The sequence below is a fragment of the Nicotiana attenuata genome, chromosome 6 (assembly GCF_001879085.1).
Source record: "Nicotiana attenuata strain UT chromosome 6, NIATTr2, whole genome shotgun sequence".
Lineage (NCBI taxonomy): Eukaryota > Viridiplantae > Streptophyta > Magnoliopsida > Solanales > Solanaceae > Nicotiana > Nicotiana attenuata.
In genome coordinates this window covers 30,732,674-30,751,873 of record NC_031994.1, presented here as the reverse complement: position 1 = coordinate 30,751,873, position 19,200 = coordinate 30,732,674, and the positions used below count along the sequence as shown (strand labels likewise).

Genomic DNA, 19,200 nt, shown 5'->3' with positions numbered 1-19,200 from the left:
TGACCGAACCAGATAGGTAAGAGATGGGCGAGGATGATGATTACGGAGTCCGTAGGTCGTTCATAACCCTTGACAAATCCGATGCCACCAAGTCAACGATCGAGGAGCTGAAACAAGTCATATTGATCGAACACCTGCCCGACCGGAAGGTATACTTGGGCACGGGACTAACTCCTGAGCTTAGGAAGAAACTCATTGAAATCCTTATAGCTAACATAGATTGTTTCGATTGGTCCACCTTGATATGATAGGGATCCCGCCAGAAATAACTACTCACAAGTTAATCTTGGACCCGAAGTTCCACCTGGTTAAACAGAAGGGGAGGCTCCAATCCGAATTCAAGCACGCATTCATAAAAGACGAGGTATCCAAACTCCTTAAAATAGGTTCCATTCGGGAAGGTAAGTACCCGGATTTGTTAGCAAACGTAGTAGTAGTTCCTAAAAAGGGAAATAAATTAAGAATGTGTGTAGACTACAAAGACTTGAACAAGGCATGCCATAAGGACTCTTTTCCTTTGCCCAACATCGATCGCATGATCGGTACGGCGGCCGGCCACGAGATACTCAGCTTTCTCGATGCCTATTCTGGGTACAACCAAATTCGGATCCAGGCGATCAGGAAAAAACTTCCTTCATCACAAAATATGGCACCTATTATTATAACGTAATGCCGTTCGAATTAAAAAATTCCACCGCCGCTTACCAACGCCTAGTAAACCGGATGTTCGAAGAATAAATAGGAAAATCAATGGAGGTTTACATTGACGACATATTAGTTAAATCCCTACAAGCAGAGGACCATTTGGAACATTTGCAGGAAACCTTCAACATACTGAAGAAGTACAACATGAAGTTAAACCCGGAGAAATGCGCATTCGGGGTCGGGTCCGGGAAGTTACTCGGATTCATGGTGTCCAACCGGGGAATCAAGATCAATCCCGACAAATCAAAACTATAGAAAACATCACCGTAGTAGACAATGTCAAGTCCGTTCAGAGGTTGACAGGGCGTATAGCCGCCCTGAGTCTGTTCATATCAAGGTCCTTCGATAGAAGCCATAGGTTCTTCTCATTGCTGAAGAAGAATAATAACTTTTCATGGACCCCAGAGTGCCATCAAGCTCTAGAAGAACTCAAATGGTACCTTTCAATTCCACTCTTGCTTCATACCCCGAAGGCAGATGAACAGTTGTACCTGTACTAAGTGGTATCCGAGATAGCGGTAAGAGGAGTCCTAGTCCCAGAAGAGGAAGGTACGCAATTTCCTATCTATTATGTTAGCACGACTATAGGTGAGGCCAAAACAAGGTATCCTCACCTAGAGAAATTGGCGCTCGCTTGGCTAAGCACCTTCAGGAAGTTAAAGCCATATTTTCAATGCCATCATATATGTGTCGTAACTACTTACCCGTTGAGAAACATAATGCACAAACCCAAGCTCTCGGGACGATTGGCTAAGTGGGCCGTGGAAATCACCGGGTACGATATCTAATATCGACCCCGAACCGCCATCAAATCTCAAATTTTGGCAGACTTCGTGGCTGACTTCATGCCGGCCTTAATACCTGAAGTCGAAAGGGAATTGTTGTTGAACTCGGGGACTCCCTCGGGGATTTGGACCCTCTTTATGGATGGTGCCTCGAACGCAAAAGGGTTTGGACTTGGCATCGTGCTGAAGCCACCCACGGGTAACGTAGTCAGACAATCTATTAGAACTATGAAATTGATTAACAATGAGGCCGAGTATGAGGCCATGATTGCAGGTCTCGAATTGGCTGAAATCCTGGGAGCGGAAGTGCTCGAAGCTAAATGCGATTGCCTCTTTATGGTAAATCAAGTCAATGGGACTTTTGACGTAAACGAGGAACAGATGCGAAGATACTTAGATAAACTACAGGTAACACTATGTCGATTCAAGGAATGGACACTACAACATGTGCCCGAGGATCAAAATAGCGAAGCCGACGCTCTGGCTAACTTGGGGTCGTCGGTTAATGACGATGAATTCAGTTTTGGGACGGTCGTGCAACTCATGAAATCGGTAGTGAAGGAAGGCCATGCTGAGCTCGAAAAATTTAAGCTAGGACTGGAGAAATAAGTATATAGACTACTTGAAGACCTGGAAGTTACCCCTGGATCGCTAAGAATTGAGAGCTCTGTGCACGAAGGCAGCCATGTTTAGCCTGTCAGAAGATAACACTCTGTTCAGGAGAACAATCGATGTCCCACTCGCCATATGCTTGCGACCAAGAGACACCAAATATGTTTTGAGGGAAGTTCGCGAAGGCATCTGCAGAAACCATTCCGGAGTAGAATCGTTGGTTCGTAAGATAATCAGAGTCGGCTATTACTTGATTGACATGGAGAAAGATGCGAAGGAGTTCGTGCGCAAGTGCGACGGCTAACAGAGGTACGCACCGATGATCCACCAACCTGGGGAGTTACTACACTCAGTCATGTCACCCTGGTCATTCATGAAATGGGGAATGGACATCGTCGGTCCCCTACCATGGGCACCCGGTAAGGCTCAATTCATACTATTTATGATTGACTATTTCTCTAAATGGGTTGAAGCTCAATCATTCGAGAAGGTTCGAGAAAAAGAAGTCATCGACTTCATTTGGGACCAGATAATATGCCAGTTCGGTATGCCGGCCGAGATAGTATGTGATAACGGGAAGTAGTTCATCGGCAACAAGGTAAGCAATTTTTTTGAGGACCATAAGATCAAGAAGATCTTTTCAACGCCCTATCACCTTAGTGGGAACGGGGAGGCGGAGTCGACGAATAAAACAATCATTCAAAACCTCAAGTAAAGGTTGACTGATGCCAAAGGGAAATGGAAGGAAATCCTACCACAAGTCTTGTGGGCATATCGCACAACCTCTAAATCAAGTACCGGGGCCACTCTGTTTTCATTGGTCTATTAGGCCGAAGCATTGATACCCATTGAGCTGGGTGAACCAAACATCAGGTTCCGATATGCAATCAAGGAATCAAACGGTGAGGCCATGAGCTCGAGCCTAGAACTTCTTGATGAAAGAAGCGAGGCCGCTCTAGTCTGGTTGGCCGCCCAAAATCATCGGATAGAAAGATATTACAACCGAAGAGCCAACCTCCAACATTTCAATATCATGGACTTGGTGTTAAGAAAGGGTAAGACAGAACACCCGAAAATCGAATAAAGGAAAGCTAGGATCGAATTGGGAAGGCCTGTATCGAGTCATCAGAATTATCGGTAAAGGCTCGTATAAGCTCGAAGCAGGAAACGACGCACAACTGCCGAACAACTGGAACGTGACCCACTTAAACCAATACTACTGCTAAGGTACAACCTCATTTATTTTCTTTAATACGAATTGGGCTAACACTTGCAGGCAACAGCTAAAGGGGGATGTAGCTTATTAGATTTGAAGTCACGCGTTGCAATGTTTTTCCCTTGAACTGATTTTGTCCCAAATGGGTTTTCCGACAAGGTTTTTAACGAGGCAACAATAAATCGTGTAACTCAGAGTCGAAGACCGGCTTTAAGTCAAAGTCAATGGTCGAATCAATAGTATTTCATTCCACTCGAAGATCGACCTCGAATACTGGGCCATCACCCCCCGGGTCATGATTTTTGGCAAGGAAGGAAACTCTGTGCTCGAATAGTCGAGGCTCGGTGGTTAGGATTCATTGTAAGAGCCAAACGGTTAAATGAACCGTGCCCGCGTAGGTCACACCGGCCACAATACGAGCTTTTATACAATCTTGTACGTTAGGCACAAAAATTAAAGAAAGTTTCTACCTTGCTAACAAACAATTTTTGCTTTTCAGAAGTAACGAGCCTAAGGGCTATTCCTACCTGAGAACTATCAATCCCAAGGCCACCCATATCTGAGCCCAAAGGGCTAACCCCAATTAGGGACTGCCGGCCTTGATAAGTTCAGACGGATCGGGTTATCAAAACCCGGAGGCACAAAACCTATTAGGTAATGCCCAAACCTAAAAGGCTACGGCTACCCTAAAAACAGCTCGGAGATGTTCGAATCATGTAACCAAAACATAAGGCCTTCAACAAAATTCCAAACCTGTTCAAAGGTTACCCTCGGTAAAATTATAGTCTAAAAACATGTAAACAAGCATTTTGGGGAAATCTTCTGGCATTCCGAGCCCCGAAAAGTTTCAAGCAAAACGTGCATCAAGAACGATTCTTGTTTGGACCTCCGAAAAACAAGTTATTACTACGTTTTATTCCTTGCTAAGGCATTTGAAATCTTTGTAATTGTAAAAAGGATGCTAAAGGTAATAGACTTGAAAATTGCCAAAACGAAAAAAAACATTATATATACATTCTAGAATGTCTTTACAAAGGCCGATGAAATCGGCCTCAACAAAAAATGTACAAAATGCAAAAACAAAAAAATAATCCTAAGGCACCTACGCCTGATCTTCACGAGGACCCGACTCGTCACCAGAACCCTCAGGGCCTTATTCATCTTCGGGTTCGTCGGAGCCCTCGGAACCTTCTTCATCTTTGGGGCCCTCGGAGCCTTATCCGTCTTCGGGCTCATCCAGCTTCTTGGCCTCGGCCTCAAGCCTTTTTGCCTCTTCAATCTCGGCAGATAGGTCGAAGCCTCAAGCATGAATCTCTTCGAGGGTCTCCCTACGAGATAGCCGCCTTACCTACTCGACAGTAGTTTTCAGGCGAGCCTTGTCTCCTTCGACATCAGCCCTATACTGGGCCACCATCTCTTCAGAATCAGCCCTAGTTGCTTTCGACTTGGACCTCGCGATTTCAAACTCCTTGCCAAGGGCATCCTGTTCAGCAATGGCCGAGCCCAATTGAACTTGAAGGTCCTCGTTTTGTAGAGCCTGTGCTTCAGCCTTCTCCTTTGTCACTCAGAGTTGAAACTCTACCGATGCCAGCTGTTCCTGGGCGGTCTTTTTTCTAAAGCCAGCCGGTCCATTTTGTCCTTCGAAATATCGCTCATGGCTTGGATCTCGTTCATCTCAGCTCGAAGTTGGTCGATCGGGTCAATCTTATGCTGAACCTGCGAGGTTTGGTCGTTAGTCGCCATAGCTAAGTCTTCATTGCTAACTTCAAAAACCTTTACCTGCTCGACCAAGTCAATATGCTCCTTTTGAGCCGTATCCAGCTCAGACTGGAGATTCTTGACGACCCCTTCGTGTTGCTCGCTGAGAAGCTTATACATGTCTCTTTTCTCCGCAAGCTCCTTAACCTCTGCCTCGAGCTGGCTAACCTCATCCTGGTACTGAAGAAAGCTTTCGTGATGAAGTACTAAGGCCTGCAAAAGGGAAAGAAAAAAATGAGAAATATTAAAAACTAAGTCAAAATTTGAAAAAGCATAATGATGCCTTACCCGGTTCAGCGCTTGCTGCGCATCGTTGAATAAGCATGCCACGTCCACCTCATTCATTTTCACCTGGTCTTCTTCGGTCACCAGGCATCGGAGGTAGCTCGCCACTCCCACAGGAGCAGAGAGAACCCGGGCATCCTCCGGGACGGTAATGATGATCAACCTCTTATTGCTGGGATCCACACTCGAGGCGGGGAACTTGTTGATTAATTTTGGTCTCGAGTTTAGCCCACTAGCTTCTGAAGACGGGTCCTTCCTTGGCACCTCCAAGTCACCCAACCCGGAGAAGTCTTCTAGAGCGGTCGAATCCATACCTTTAAAAAAAGAACAAATGGGATCGTTTGCACCATGGGCCCCTTCCTTGGACCGCTCCTTCACCGCTCGGGCCTTATCGAACATGGACTCGGTGAACGAAGGCGATCCTAAAATCTCTATTATACCGGGCGGAGCGGAGTCGGTGGAGCGGCCCTCATCTCTACATTGGCCTCCCAAACCTTAGAGGGATCAGCCTCCACTATCTTCCCATCGGCTGCCGCCCGCTCTTCGGGGGAGGTCGGTTCACGGGCCACAAAAAATATCATCTTCCTCGGGCTCATCTTTGAGCCGAAGAAGTGAGTTAGAGCTTAGTACTCGGGAAGCGGAGCCTTTCATTGGCCTATAATCCACTCTCTTTTTTGGCTTCACTGCGGGGCTCGAGGAGCCTGAAGCTTTCCTTTTCTTCTTCTTCTTTTCCCCCGCTGCAATCCCGGGTTGCCCCAAAGTGGAAGGATCAGCAGACGAGGCATGTACTCGTTTCCTTCTAAAGTCCTAAGCTTAATGGTCTTAGGCAAGCTTGCAAAAAGAAAAGAGAGGAAATTAGGATATGAAGTAAAGCAGAAGGGGGGGGCTAATATTACCTATTCCGGAAGAAGATATTACCATGAGATCGGGCCTCCTATCGGCTCTTCGAGAGTTCGCGCCATATGCGCTCGGAATAAAGCATCTGCGAAAAAATGCCCTCGATCCATTCCTTGAACCGAGGGATGGAATTTGGGACTCGAGAAACAGCTGCACCATCACCAACATTAGTAAGGAAAAGGGGGATGAACATAGATTAACGTTTAAAGGGAGGCTTTACTTACGAGATACATTCCACTTCTCGGGGAATGGAATGAACTCGGGGGGATTAAGTCTTCGGTCTTCACCCAAACGAAGCGTCCCTGCCATCCACGGTCCTGGTCCTATTCGATACTCGAGAATGGGGCTTTGTTGGCCCGGCGTACGAGCTTTATTAGTCCCCTTCGCAAGATTCGAGGATTGCATAGGCGGAGTAGGTGATTGATGGTAAACCGACGGGATTCAGTCATGTTCACGAAGAATTGAAGGAGGATCACGATCCTCCACATTAACAGATGGATCTGACCGAGGTATACTTCGTACCTCTTATAGAAGTCCAAAATAACTGGACCCACCGGGCCCAGTGTGAAGGGATAAGTGTAAACACTTAGATACCCCTCCAAATGGGTAGTAATGGCGTCCTCAGGCCTGGGACTACGACGTCCTTGCCTCTAGTTGTAGTCCTTTCAGGCCACGAGAAGGGCGTCTTCGGTAATAGAGCATATATACCTTGATACTCCCTCACCCCGTCCTGCACCGATGAGGGCTTTTCGACCTTAAAGTCATCTGTGACGGAGCACCCCCCGGGGATAAACATTTTCATGGGACGCTCGGCAGCCAGTTCATCAGGAGCCACGCCAGGAGCGGATCTCTCGAGGGCGACCACATCGGGAGTGGTGTCCTCGATTTCACCGGTCGGTTTGGAAGAAGAAGAAGCGACATTTTGGGGAACAGATTTGGAAGTTTTAGTCATTGTTATCTAGAAAAAACTTGGAAATATGAAGAAAGTTTGAGAGATAAAAGGTCAAGTGCGTTGATTTGGGTAGAATATTAGTAAAAACTTGCAACTTGCTGAGAAGTCCTGAAGAACGAAGGTAAAAATATGGGAGTATGAAGAAAGGTAGTGATAGCCTAAAAACTCGAAGGTAGAAGCTTGGTTAAAAGGTAAAAAATGAACGAAGGACAAAGGTATTTATAGAGGGTTCGCGTCGCTTCGCCTTCAAGGATGATCTATCGGTTGATGGCACATGTTCAAAGTCATAACGACGCGACTGACGAGACATTTTAGATTCTTTATCATTTCTATCACGGCGTATAGAAGAAGAACTCGAAGTTCATATGTCATTTCTCATTGCTTCGGTAAACCTACTCTCTGAGAAACGAGGGGACTATCTGTATACGGGTGAAACCGAGCCCATTGGACACCTCGGTTCTCGGTAAAACAAACGGAGTGAAGACGTGACCGTACGGAATCAGAATCGCGGCAAGAAGTCCCCCCTATCGAGATTCGAGCAAAACACTTATCCTCGGAAGAATCGGGGCCGCATCCCAAGGACCGGTTCGAATCCCAAAGTTTCGGAGAGATCTACCAGACAATCACACACGACTAGCAAAGGGCCGTGATATCAGCGCCCAACCGGATGTCACGGCGTAATTCTCGGCCCATATCAGCAAAGGATCAGTGATTAGCAAGAAGAAGGACTTTTACCTTCTTTTTTTAGAATTGTACTTAGGATAAAACTCCTCTACTATATAAAGGAGAATCTAACTATTCATGAAGGCACATTGTAACACGCATATCAAGGCAATATACTCTTATTTTCTCTATTATTCAAAGTTCTTACTTTTGTTCATCAGTTCTTCATTAGTGTGAGCCCGGGATCGAAGACAGGCATTTCATTCAGCTGTTATTGAGTTCGGGATCACTCCTCTGAATTGGTTTGACAATTTATTACGTCCCTTATCTGTTTAATCTAAAGTCATTTATCATTTGTATTGAATTAATCCGCATATCCTAAAAACCACTATAAATTCAATTGTTATCCGTTTTGAGGGTAAACAGAGGACTTCATATTTAACTAAATATTATATCTCATAAGAGAACCACAAATATTTCTTGACATTTTTAAAGAAAATTCTATGAAACGTCTTAAAAGTATATATAAAAATTATATATTTGTATGTCCATTTGGTCCGGCTTTTTTTACTCAATATCAAACCAAATCAAACCAAATCTAATTGGAAGACTTAATCGGTTTGGTTTGACTTTTCGATTTGGTGCAATTTTTTGATTTGGTTTGTACGCCCTACTTGTTACTATCTCTTATCAACACAGTTATATGGCTCTTCCTATCAAGATCTAAACAAAATAGGAAGAATATCACTTAAGGTCTGTTTGGAAAGTCATATATAATTTCCTGACAATGTAATTAGTAGAGTTGTAATTACACACTCTAGTAACTACGTCAGTATACTAATTATAATAGTCTGTTTGTTTGCTACAATGTAATTACAGTATAATATCCATTTAATTGAACAAGCGTAATGACTTGGATAAATAAAAAAAGTTCAGATCAATATGTAGATAAATTTTACTAATTGACAAACATATATCTAAATAATAAACATCAAAAATAATTTATTATGAGATATTTAAAATAAATATATTCTATAAAAAAAATAAAGAATTATAAATTAGTAAATAATATCATAAAAATAATCGATATCTTACAAATAAATATAAAGTTCCTTAAATTAATTAATTTCTTTAATATTTTCTCCAACTCATGAGAATATTAAAAAGTTATATATATATATATATATATATTCTTTTGGATAAAAGTACTAAATAAATATAAGTTGATAACTGATATCATAAAAGATAATCAGTATCTATCAATTAAATAATTAATATTTTAATTCAAAATAATTAATAGAAATTTTAATTTTTAAATTTAATTTTTTGACCAACTCATATGAATGTAATATGAAACTATTATTTATTTTACTATTTAAATAATAAAAAATATAGATATAAAATTTAGAATGTATTATTTCTTAATACTTATCTATATCGATGAATAGAAAATAAAGTTAGTAAAATATAAAATTATTTTTAGTAACTAAGAAAAAAAGAAATAAAATATGAAAAGTCACAAAATTATATGAAAATATATATAAGCAAAACATTGACAAAGTTGAAAAAGGATAATAAGAGAAACGAAAGAAAAATATTGTAAAACGAAAAGTACTTAATATTTTTTTTTAAAAGCTTTATTAGCTTGTAATTATACAGTATAATACTCCTTCCGGTCCAAAATAAGTGATTTTTTGGCCTTTTTCTTGTGGTCCAAAATAAGTGATTTTTTCAGATTTCAAGAATGAATGAATTATTTTTTTCCTACATTGTCCTTGGAGTAAATAGTGTTGGAATATGTGTTAGGAGTGTTTATGTGAGATAGTAAAGGTTAATATGGTCAATGCCATTGCTAATTAATGCTAAAAGGTGAATTTCTTAATCTATGTGAAAACATCCAAAAAAATCACTTATTTTGGACCGGAGGGAGTAACCATTAAGTCTTACCTCCCCTTGAGAATTGGAGAGTGTAATTACACTTCTTTAATTACATCCAACTCTAATAATGACCAAGTAATTACTTGGCCAAACAAACATGCAAAACTGTATAATTACACCTAAATTCAATTCCCGGGTGGCTTTCCAAACATGCTCTTAGTGTTTTGTCTCTTTTGGAATTTGACCAAGGTATTCAAGGTTTTTAAACCGGAATAGGGCTTAAACTACCCCTATTATTTGATAAATGGTTTATATTTACCCTCCGTCTATCTATCCGTTCCAAAAATATATATCACATTATATTTATTAATAAAATTGCCCCTCTTTTTAACGGTGTAACATGTGGGCCTTCAAATTAATGCGCTAGCATATTTTTATTGGACCACGTGGCTCTCCGTTCAGAAATCAAATATGGGTATAATATCTGGTCCATTAACCGAACCCGACCCATTTTTGTTATCCCTTTACCCTTATATCTTCCTCTTTTTGACTAACAAAATTAAATCTCCTCAACCGGAACACTCCTTTTCCGGCAACCTCTTTCTCCCTCCGTTTTATTTCTTATCGTCACTTTCCCAGGCATCTTTGCGTGTGGTGGTCTTGAAGACAGGGTGCAGGCTAACTAATTGCTTTTATTAACGTAATTAAACCCTTATTCTTTTGTGTTTCAGTAATTCTTGCCGTGGCTGGAAAGTTTGATTTACCGAAAAATATTTGCTTGAAATTTTTGGAGTTTACCGCTACCACAAGAAGAAGCCTGAAGCAAGAAAGCAACAGAAGAAAATAATTGAATTTGTAAAGGCAAGAGTCATGATTTTCGTATGTACTTTTTCGATTATTTATTCGGAAAAGAGCAAATTTACTCATTCACCATTTTCAATGGTGTTTAGCGGGTATAAGGACCCATTTTAATATAGAAAGCAAATCTTTCCTTGCAGATTCTTTATGTAAGCATATTTTTGTATACATGTCTCTGTAATGAACACTTAAATTTTGCTCGTTTAATTTTTCATAGATATGGGTGGAGATAGCTTTGTTGGGTGAAGATGGTATGGTGGAGGTGATAGAGGAGAAATGGGGTTTATGGTGCCAATGAAATAAGATGGTAGACTAGGACCTCGTGTTTTAACTGCATTTTATACTCTACTATGCTTTGAATGTATTTGAGCCTAATTATGTGATTTCTAGTAAAGAAGCATGCTTGGAGCTAAATTTGGAGCTTTGATGTTAGATTAGAAGCCAAAAAATTAAGTGGGGATCACGTTCAGAGGTCGAGTACCAAGTTGGATGTCAAAAAGTAAGGAAAAAAAGATTAATTTGAGAAAAATACACTACCGCGCTGCACCGCGGGGCATGGGGTGCTAGTGCAAAATTTCTGCTGAGTGTAAAACTCAACTCTCTGAACTTCTTCACAAGCGCACCGAATGGGGAGGCGTGTCATGTGCCTCGCATGTATAAATTTTACAGAGTACTTCTCCTACTTCGGCTTGGAAAGGATAATTTCGTCCGGACCAGTTCCTATACAGTATAAATACACCAAAAATATATTTTTAGAGAACTTTTGACCCTGGAAGCTTTTGGAGAGCATTGAGGGCTAAAGACACAAGAATTCATATTCCTTCTACCAATTCGATGCGCGAGTTATGATTGTAACGTTGGATTTATGTTGTCATGACCTAAAATCCAGTAAGGATCATGACGGTGCCGGACACCACTGTCAGGCAAGCCAACTAAAATACTTAATTAAATTCTCGTTTTAATGCTCTTGAAATCTATGACTTTCCTTCAAATGTACAAATAAAAAGATAATCACATCAATTTAAATTAAATGATAAGCAGTTAATACAAAATACTTCATAACCATCCCAGAACCCGGTGTCACAAGTGCACGAGCAATTTTCTAATAATTCGAATAAAGTGCTACAGCTGTCCGGAACACAAATTGGACAGAAAGTAAATACAATTCTGAGAGAGACTATTCTAGCTGCGGATCGCCTCGAGGAAATACAGCTCACCTAGTCTCCGGGTCACCCATGCTGCTACGCCCAGTAGGCCAATAGAAATATCTGTACCTGTGCAACAAAATGCACAGCAAGTGTAGTATGAGTACGAAAACAACGTGTACTCAGTAAGTATCGCGCCTAATCTCGAAGAAGTAGAGACGAGATGGCAACTTCGACACTTACTAATGGTCCAGTAATAATATTATTAATGTAATGACTCACGGATTTATTAAGAACAACAGTAGATTCAAATGAGTCATAAAACAGGTAAAAATTCCTTTTTATTAAAAGTCTCCGGATTCACAATCCATTAATTAACAATTATCTCAAGTCGGGGAGAGCAGATATCAATATCAATAAATCTCAAGGCAAGCAATACAAGCATGCGCAACTCATGCCGAGGTCGTACGGCCCAATCCAACATAAATGTAAAATGTGCACTGCCGAAGGTCGAACGGCGCGAACCATAGATGCATCTATTACCCCGCTCGCGAATCATACATGTGACGCGGTCAAATTTAATTAAACAATCACCCTACTCGCGAATCACACATGCGACGCAGGTACACATAAAAATATATGCTCAAACAGCAATTAAGAATTTATCGGGGAACATTTATCCAAATAAAAGACAGTTCTCTTTTATTGATTCAAGAAAATGAAGTTTAATCCTCTTAGAAATTCATTTATCAATTCGATAAGATTTAAGAGATCCAAGTGTTAACAAGATATGAGATATTCTAAGTATAACATGCTTTTGGGTCCTAGACTACCCGGACTTACACATATTAGTAGCTACGCACAGACTCTCGTCACCTCGCGCGTACGTAGCCCCCACAAATAGGAGCACATAACCAATTATTTCACCTATGGGGACAATTCCCTCTTACAAGGTTAGAAAGGAGACTCACCTCGCTCCGAAGTTCCATAACCGGCATTCCACGCCTTTCCGAAGACTCGAATTGATGCACAATGCTCCAAAACTAGCCAATAATTATGCAAATCCATTAATATATGCTCAATTACTCGTAATAATCCAATTCATAACAATTCCTAACCCCGATCGGAAAGTTGACAAAATCGCCCTCGGGCCCACGTGCCCGGATTCCGAAATTTTTCGAAGATAAAGTTTACCTATAACCTCACGAACTCAAATATATAATCTACTCCCAATTTCATGCCCAAAATCGTGGTCAATATCCAAGAATACCAATTTTCTAGGTTTTTCTCCAAACCCCAAGTTTCTACCAATTTTCATGCTCAAATCCGAAACAAAACCATGTATTTAACGTCTAATGAGTGGGAACAACTTACCTTGACATTGATGGAGAAAATCTCTCTTCCAAAAGCTCCAAAATCGCCCAACCCGAAGTGAAAATGGGAGGAAATGAGCCTAAACTCGATTTTTAAAGATAGCTCACTGCCTCCAGTCCTTTCGCACCTGCGGTCTCTTGACCGCTTCTGCGGTCCTGCAGGTGCGGACCAAATGCCGCTTCTGCGGTCCGGGGCTCCCAGCCCATTCCGCTTCTGCGCCCTCTCCTCCGCAGATGCGGTCCCGCATCTGCGATAAAACGATCGCATCTGCGGTCCCAGCCTGGCTGTCCATTTTCCGCTTCTGCGGCCCGACGACCGCTTCTACGGCTCCGCACCTGAGGCCCTAGTCTCGCAGGTGCGGTAACACCAGCAACTAGCAACTTCAGCCTTTCCAAAATTTCATTTTCGATCCGTTAACCACCCGGAATCCACCCGAGGCCCCCGGGACCCCAACCAATCATACCAACCGGTCCCAAAACACATTATGTACTTGCTCGAGGCCTCAAATCATATCAAACAACGCTAAAACCACGAATCGACCCCCAATCCAAGCTTTATGAACTTTAGAATTTCAATCTTCTACTTTCGATGTTTAAACCTATCAAATCACGTCCGATTGACTTCAAATTTTGCGCACAAGTCATATTCGACATTACGGACCTACTCCAACTTCCGGAATTGGATTCCGACCCCGATATCAAAAAGTCAAACTCTCGGTCAAACTTCTCAAAAACCTTCAAATTTCTATCTTTAGCCAAATGGCTTCAAAATGACCTACGGACATCCGAATTCACTTCCGATCGCGCTCCCAATTCCAGAATCACCATACGGAGCTACTCCTAGACTCGGAATCCCAAACGGACATCGATAACACTGAAATGCACTTCAACCCAAACTTCTGAAATTTTTTGAAAAATGCTAATCTCCACAATAGGCACCAAAACGCTCCCGGGCCATCCAAAATCCGATCCAGGCATACGCCCAAGTCCGAAATTATCATACGAACCTAGTGGAACCTTCAGATCCCGCTTCCATGGTCGTTTACTCTGAAATCCAATCTTAGTCATTTCTCTCAACTTAAAGCTTCCGAAATGAGAATTCCCTCTCCAGGCCAACTCCGAACTTCCCGAAATTCAATTCCGACCACGCGTACAACTCATAATACCTGAATTGAAGCTGCTCATGGCCTCAAACTGCTGAACGGCGCGCTAGAGCTCAAAACGACCGGTCGGGTCATTACATCATCTCCCACTTAAACATACGTTCGTCCTCGAACGTGCTAGGAACTGTGCTGGGGTTGTCTGAAATCACTATTTAACACCTCAAACATCTACCCGTGCTACCACAACTCAGCTGGGCGCCCTAGCTCGGTCAATCTGAAGATAACTTTTATTTACTTAAGCAAATAAGCCTTAGAGCCCAATTCCATCATCCGGAATTCTCTGCCAGGCCTGTTCCAACATACGCTCACTGTATCAATAACTATACGCAGCACCAAGACATGACTGCATACCTTAGCTGAATTCACACCTTGCACCACTTTACTCGCAGGGCCACAATAGCATTCTCTGATCGAATAAATCGAAATTCCACGAATCTGATGCTCCCATTGCACCTCATGACCTACATAGGTCTTGCTCTAACTCTTACAATACCGCCACGACGGAAGAGATGTGTAGAAATTCATAACTAACTGCCGAACCAACAAATCGTTGGGTCTATACTCCTGTCAAGAACCATCACCTCATTTTGAACCAAATAATGGTCTTAGCTCCTTAATATACTTCATATAATCCGATCGCACTGATCCCAGATCCAATACCCTTATCTCCCCCAGTACGAACTGCCCAGGCAATAAGCCACCCCGGACATGATCAAAAGTCTCATATGATGCCACAATGTGCCAATAGGCTACTAATTCGAACGTGATACAAAAGGAAAACAAACTCTGAAAAGGAAATCCATTTACCCCGCTCGTGAATCATGCGTGCGACGCGGTCAACATAGTTAATCAAACACCCCGCTCGCGAATCATACATGCGATGCGGGCACAAAGCAAATAGGAGTTTTCCTCAGGAAAATAGGAAACAAACGCATAAAAACAGCTATAGGGAACTGTACTCAACATCATACTATTGCGGCGTGCAACCCGATCCAAACAACATACCCATGGCGGCGTGCCACCCGGTCCACACACAAAAATTCACATAAGGAGGTACACACCGAGCTAGATTGCTCATTACAACAAGATACCGAATATCGGTCACAAGCACGCCAAGTGCATAATACCATCCCTGGGGAGACATATAGCGCTATAAGCTACAAAACTCAAGCACAACTGAGGTGCGATATACGATCTGAACCTCAATAGCCATTTTGCTCATATAACATCACCTCTACGCGGAACCTCAACACATAAGCAATTCACCAAGCCGTCTCACAACTCACACGGCGCAATATATCATTACTTGAAATAACTGACGACGAAATAACACCCTGACTGCTCTTCCACAAGGAGTGAATTACGGAAATGGACACATCTGGCCTGATATAGAGCCCATATTCATATTTAAATTCCTCCACAAACCTCAAGCTGGTTCTGATCGCACTGAACTAGGCTAATAACCTTTCAAAGGTCCATAAATACTCCCTTTTTTCTCATAACACACAAGAACAACCATCATAACCGGAGTAATCCTCCACAGTCCACAACCCAATAAGTCGAGTGCCCTCCAAGCATAACTTCTCAAATTAATGATATCACCACCGTCTTCATACTTGGTTTAAATCTTTAATCAATCAAGTGACTACACGCCACACTTATACAATCTTCCTGTGGAGCACGCTCCCACGACCTTCCATAACAGACAACAAGTCTGTATATCCAAACCACCGGCCGCGCTAACGCTGAAAAGCGATCAAAAATCGTTAGCCAGGATGCAAAAGCCCCTTTTTACAAAACACCATTCTCAGGCCACGCTAAAGACAATACCAACTTACTTTAAACATCGAAACTTCCATACTGCTCATCCGAGCTCGTGACATCCTTGTTAACACCGAACTGCAATCTTGATCCTCACTTCAAATCCCATACCACTCACCGCACCCAACATGCCAATATACGATAGAACACGATTTTCATCATAACTCCGGAGCCACTAACAGATTAAAACTTCATCATATAAAAGCCTTTTACTTAACTTATTCCAAGAGAACCATTGCAACAAACGAGTGAATTCCCATAATCGTAGAATATGCAAATCTCTAAGTAGTGGTCTAAGCCACCACAGCCCTTCCGGGGTCCGCCTACACATGACAGGCCATAGCAGTGGAATACTTCTGAATAACATCAATCACGGCGGCCGACAAGCCTCACACGTACCGTCACAAATCACTTGCATAACTTGATCGCGCTGAAGGAACTGATCACTGCTACCATTATGCCAATTCAACTATGGCTAATCAATCTATGTTCTTCCAATTTATCCTTGATTGCCTTAGAAATAATAATAACTCCATTCAACAAATAACATACTCCATACGCACTCATCCCGAGTGACCTTGAATCATTGGACCATGCTGTCTCAAATTCCACGAACCATTTCATACCTCCCAATTGCTACACTGCAAGTCAAAACACCGTAGAACATTCTGTGCCTCTTCTCATAAGCTGCTACAAAGCTTGATTCTTAACTGTACCTATGGGCTCGAAATCATTAGGAACCACACCTCACCCTTTTGAATTCACTAGGACCGTTGGTGAGAGTCACCCACTCTGGCTTGGTCCTGAATATAATCAACTCCCAGGCTTCGCTGGCACAGGAACGCCCGTCTCAAAGAAGCACCCGGTTGAATCACCTCCCTTGCAACTCACTTCCACGCGAAGCATAACCCCTGAGTCTTCCCAAAGCTCGAACATGAATCGATGATGCCAATTATAGAACACATTCCTCAATTCCTTTGCTCAAATTACTACCGAGGTTCCCCTTCCTTAGCCGAAACAACTTACCAATACGCCGACAATCCGAACTTCACAAGAAGATAATCATGCAACCCAATCGTAGAGGTGGGACTCTCCCACTTAGCTTGAAGCCACTATTACACAACTTTGGAACCCTCCAAGATTCTTTCTCTCTTATTGACATGACTTTGCGCAATCAAACCGCCAGATTCCTTGAAATCCTTCTGTTAATATTTCATGAACACTCTGAATCTCTAGCAATACTTACATATTCGACTTCTTACCGAATAGACATCAAAACCCTTCGCAGACGCTTCGTCAACCACGCGACCGTTGACTTGCTCACCGGGTATGACCCACCTGAGCCCGTGCTCATTCACCAGCTGCACAAGTCCATTCACTCCTTGTGGACATCAATCGAATGTGCGACAATACCTTTTGATTCAAGTTATGTTGTATCCTTCTCCATATCGAACAACTCCTTCCCGTCATATCCAATCTCCCGTCACATAATAGCCAATGTTTCAAATTAATTATGTAAACCCAATCATCGACCGCCAAAAATCCCCAAATCATTCAAAACTTTCCTTAAGGGATATTGTCATCCTATCGCTAACCCATATGCAACTCCACCACTCTCCCACTTTGGCGGAACTCACTCCTTTAATCAACCACTCGACCTTCGCTTCTTATACTTGGCCTTCTAAAATTGTTAACCACTGCCTGACACTCCCCACATGTCCTTCCTCATCCTTTGCTGCTCAGTTGTTGCCTTAAATAAAATCTATCTTAGTGGCACTTGAACCTACAATTGATGCTAACTTTAAATCTTTCCGAAGATCATCTTTCTCGAACCATCAACATTAGAAACACTGATTCAATCCTGAACTACCGCACCCCGCGATATCTGACAGCCGCTTCTTCAATAATATTTCACAATATCTTACCCCAAAGGCGAATTATAGAAGACCATAACGCTGGCGGACTTAGTGCATTTAACAAGGACAATGACACCTCATCACAAATGAGAATTCAACCACGCTCGCAAATACCAAGTCTCGTTACTCCATCACCCCGAATCTGGACATTCATAGCCAATTGTTTTACCGCCGCCGAAAATGAAATATCATATCTCTGAATCATGCACTGAGTAGACCTCTATTCAGTTCATTCACTGCCTCAACACGTAGGCAAGCATCCTATCATCACATCAATATTGCGCGACAACCATTCATAAACATCATGGCAACCGGTGCCTAGCCTCAGAGCTCTCAGAAGTACGGTTGCTGAGCTGAAACGACAGAATATCCTTCCACAAAGCGACGACAATAGTCAAATCAGCTATGCCGGGAGAAGCATCCTGCACCATCTCTGTAGTACCTTTAAAATTTCCCAATTCTCGATTTATAATAAGCGCTTCGCGTCGCATAAGATTGAATGGGAAGGAATTAAAGGCATACGCCTCCAGGAATCAAATCGCACGATGAGGAATCAAGAAGGGAAGTACTCTTAACAGTCCTGCAGCCTCCCGAAGATAAGTACAGACGTCTCCGTACCGATCCGCGAGACTCTACTAGACTTGCTCATGACTCATGAGACCTACGGGAACCTAGTGCTCTGATACCATGTTGTCACGACCCAAAATCCACTAAGGGTCGTGATGGCGCCGGACACCACTGTCAGGCAAGCCAACCAAAATACTTAATTAAATTCTCGTTTTAATGCTCTTGAAATCTATGACTTTCCTTCAAATTTACAAATAAAAAGATAATCGCTTCAATTCAAATTAAATGATAAGCAGTTAATACAAAATACTTCATAACCATCCCAGAACCCGGTGTCACAAGTGCATGAGCAATTTCTAAGAATTCGAATAAAGTGCTACAGCTATCCGGAACACAAATTGGACAGAAAGTAAATATAATTCCGAGAGACACTATTCTAGCTGCGGGTCGCCCCGAGGAAATACAGTTCACCTAGTCTCCCGGTCACCCATGCTGCTACGACCAGTAGGCCAATAGAAATACCTGTACCTGTGCAACAAAATGCACAACAAGTGTAGCATGAGTACGAAAACAACGTGTACTCAGTAAGTGTCCCGCCTAATCTCG

At 42.3% G+C, this 19,200-nt stretch overlaps 1 protein-coding gene across 1 annotated transcript; it reads left to right on the top strand.

The window, feature by feature from the left end:
• LOC109227752 (uncharacterized protein Mb2253c-like) lies at positions 1,551-2,099 on the top strand. The gene has a single exon (XM_019392946.1). The coding sequence runs from the start codon at positions 1,551-1,553 to the stop codon at positions 2,097-2,099; it is 549 nt and encodes a 182-aa protein (XP_019248491.1).

What these genes read in the sequence shown, in the direction of transcription:
- LOC109227752 (XM_019392946.1), top strand. Translation starts at nt 1,551, where the DNA reads ATGCCGGCCTTAATACCTGAAGTCGAAAGGGAATTGTTGTTGAACTCG.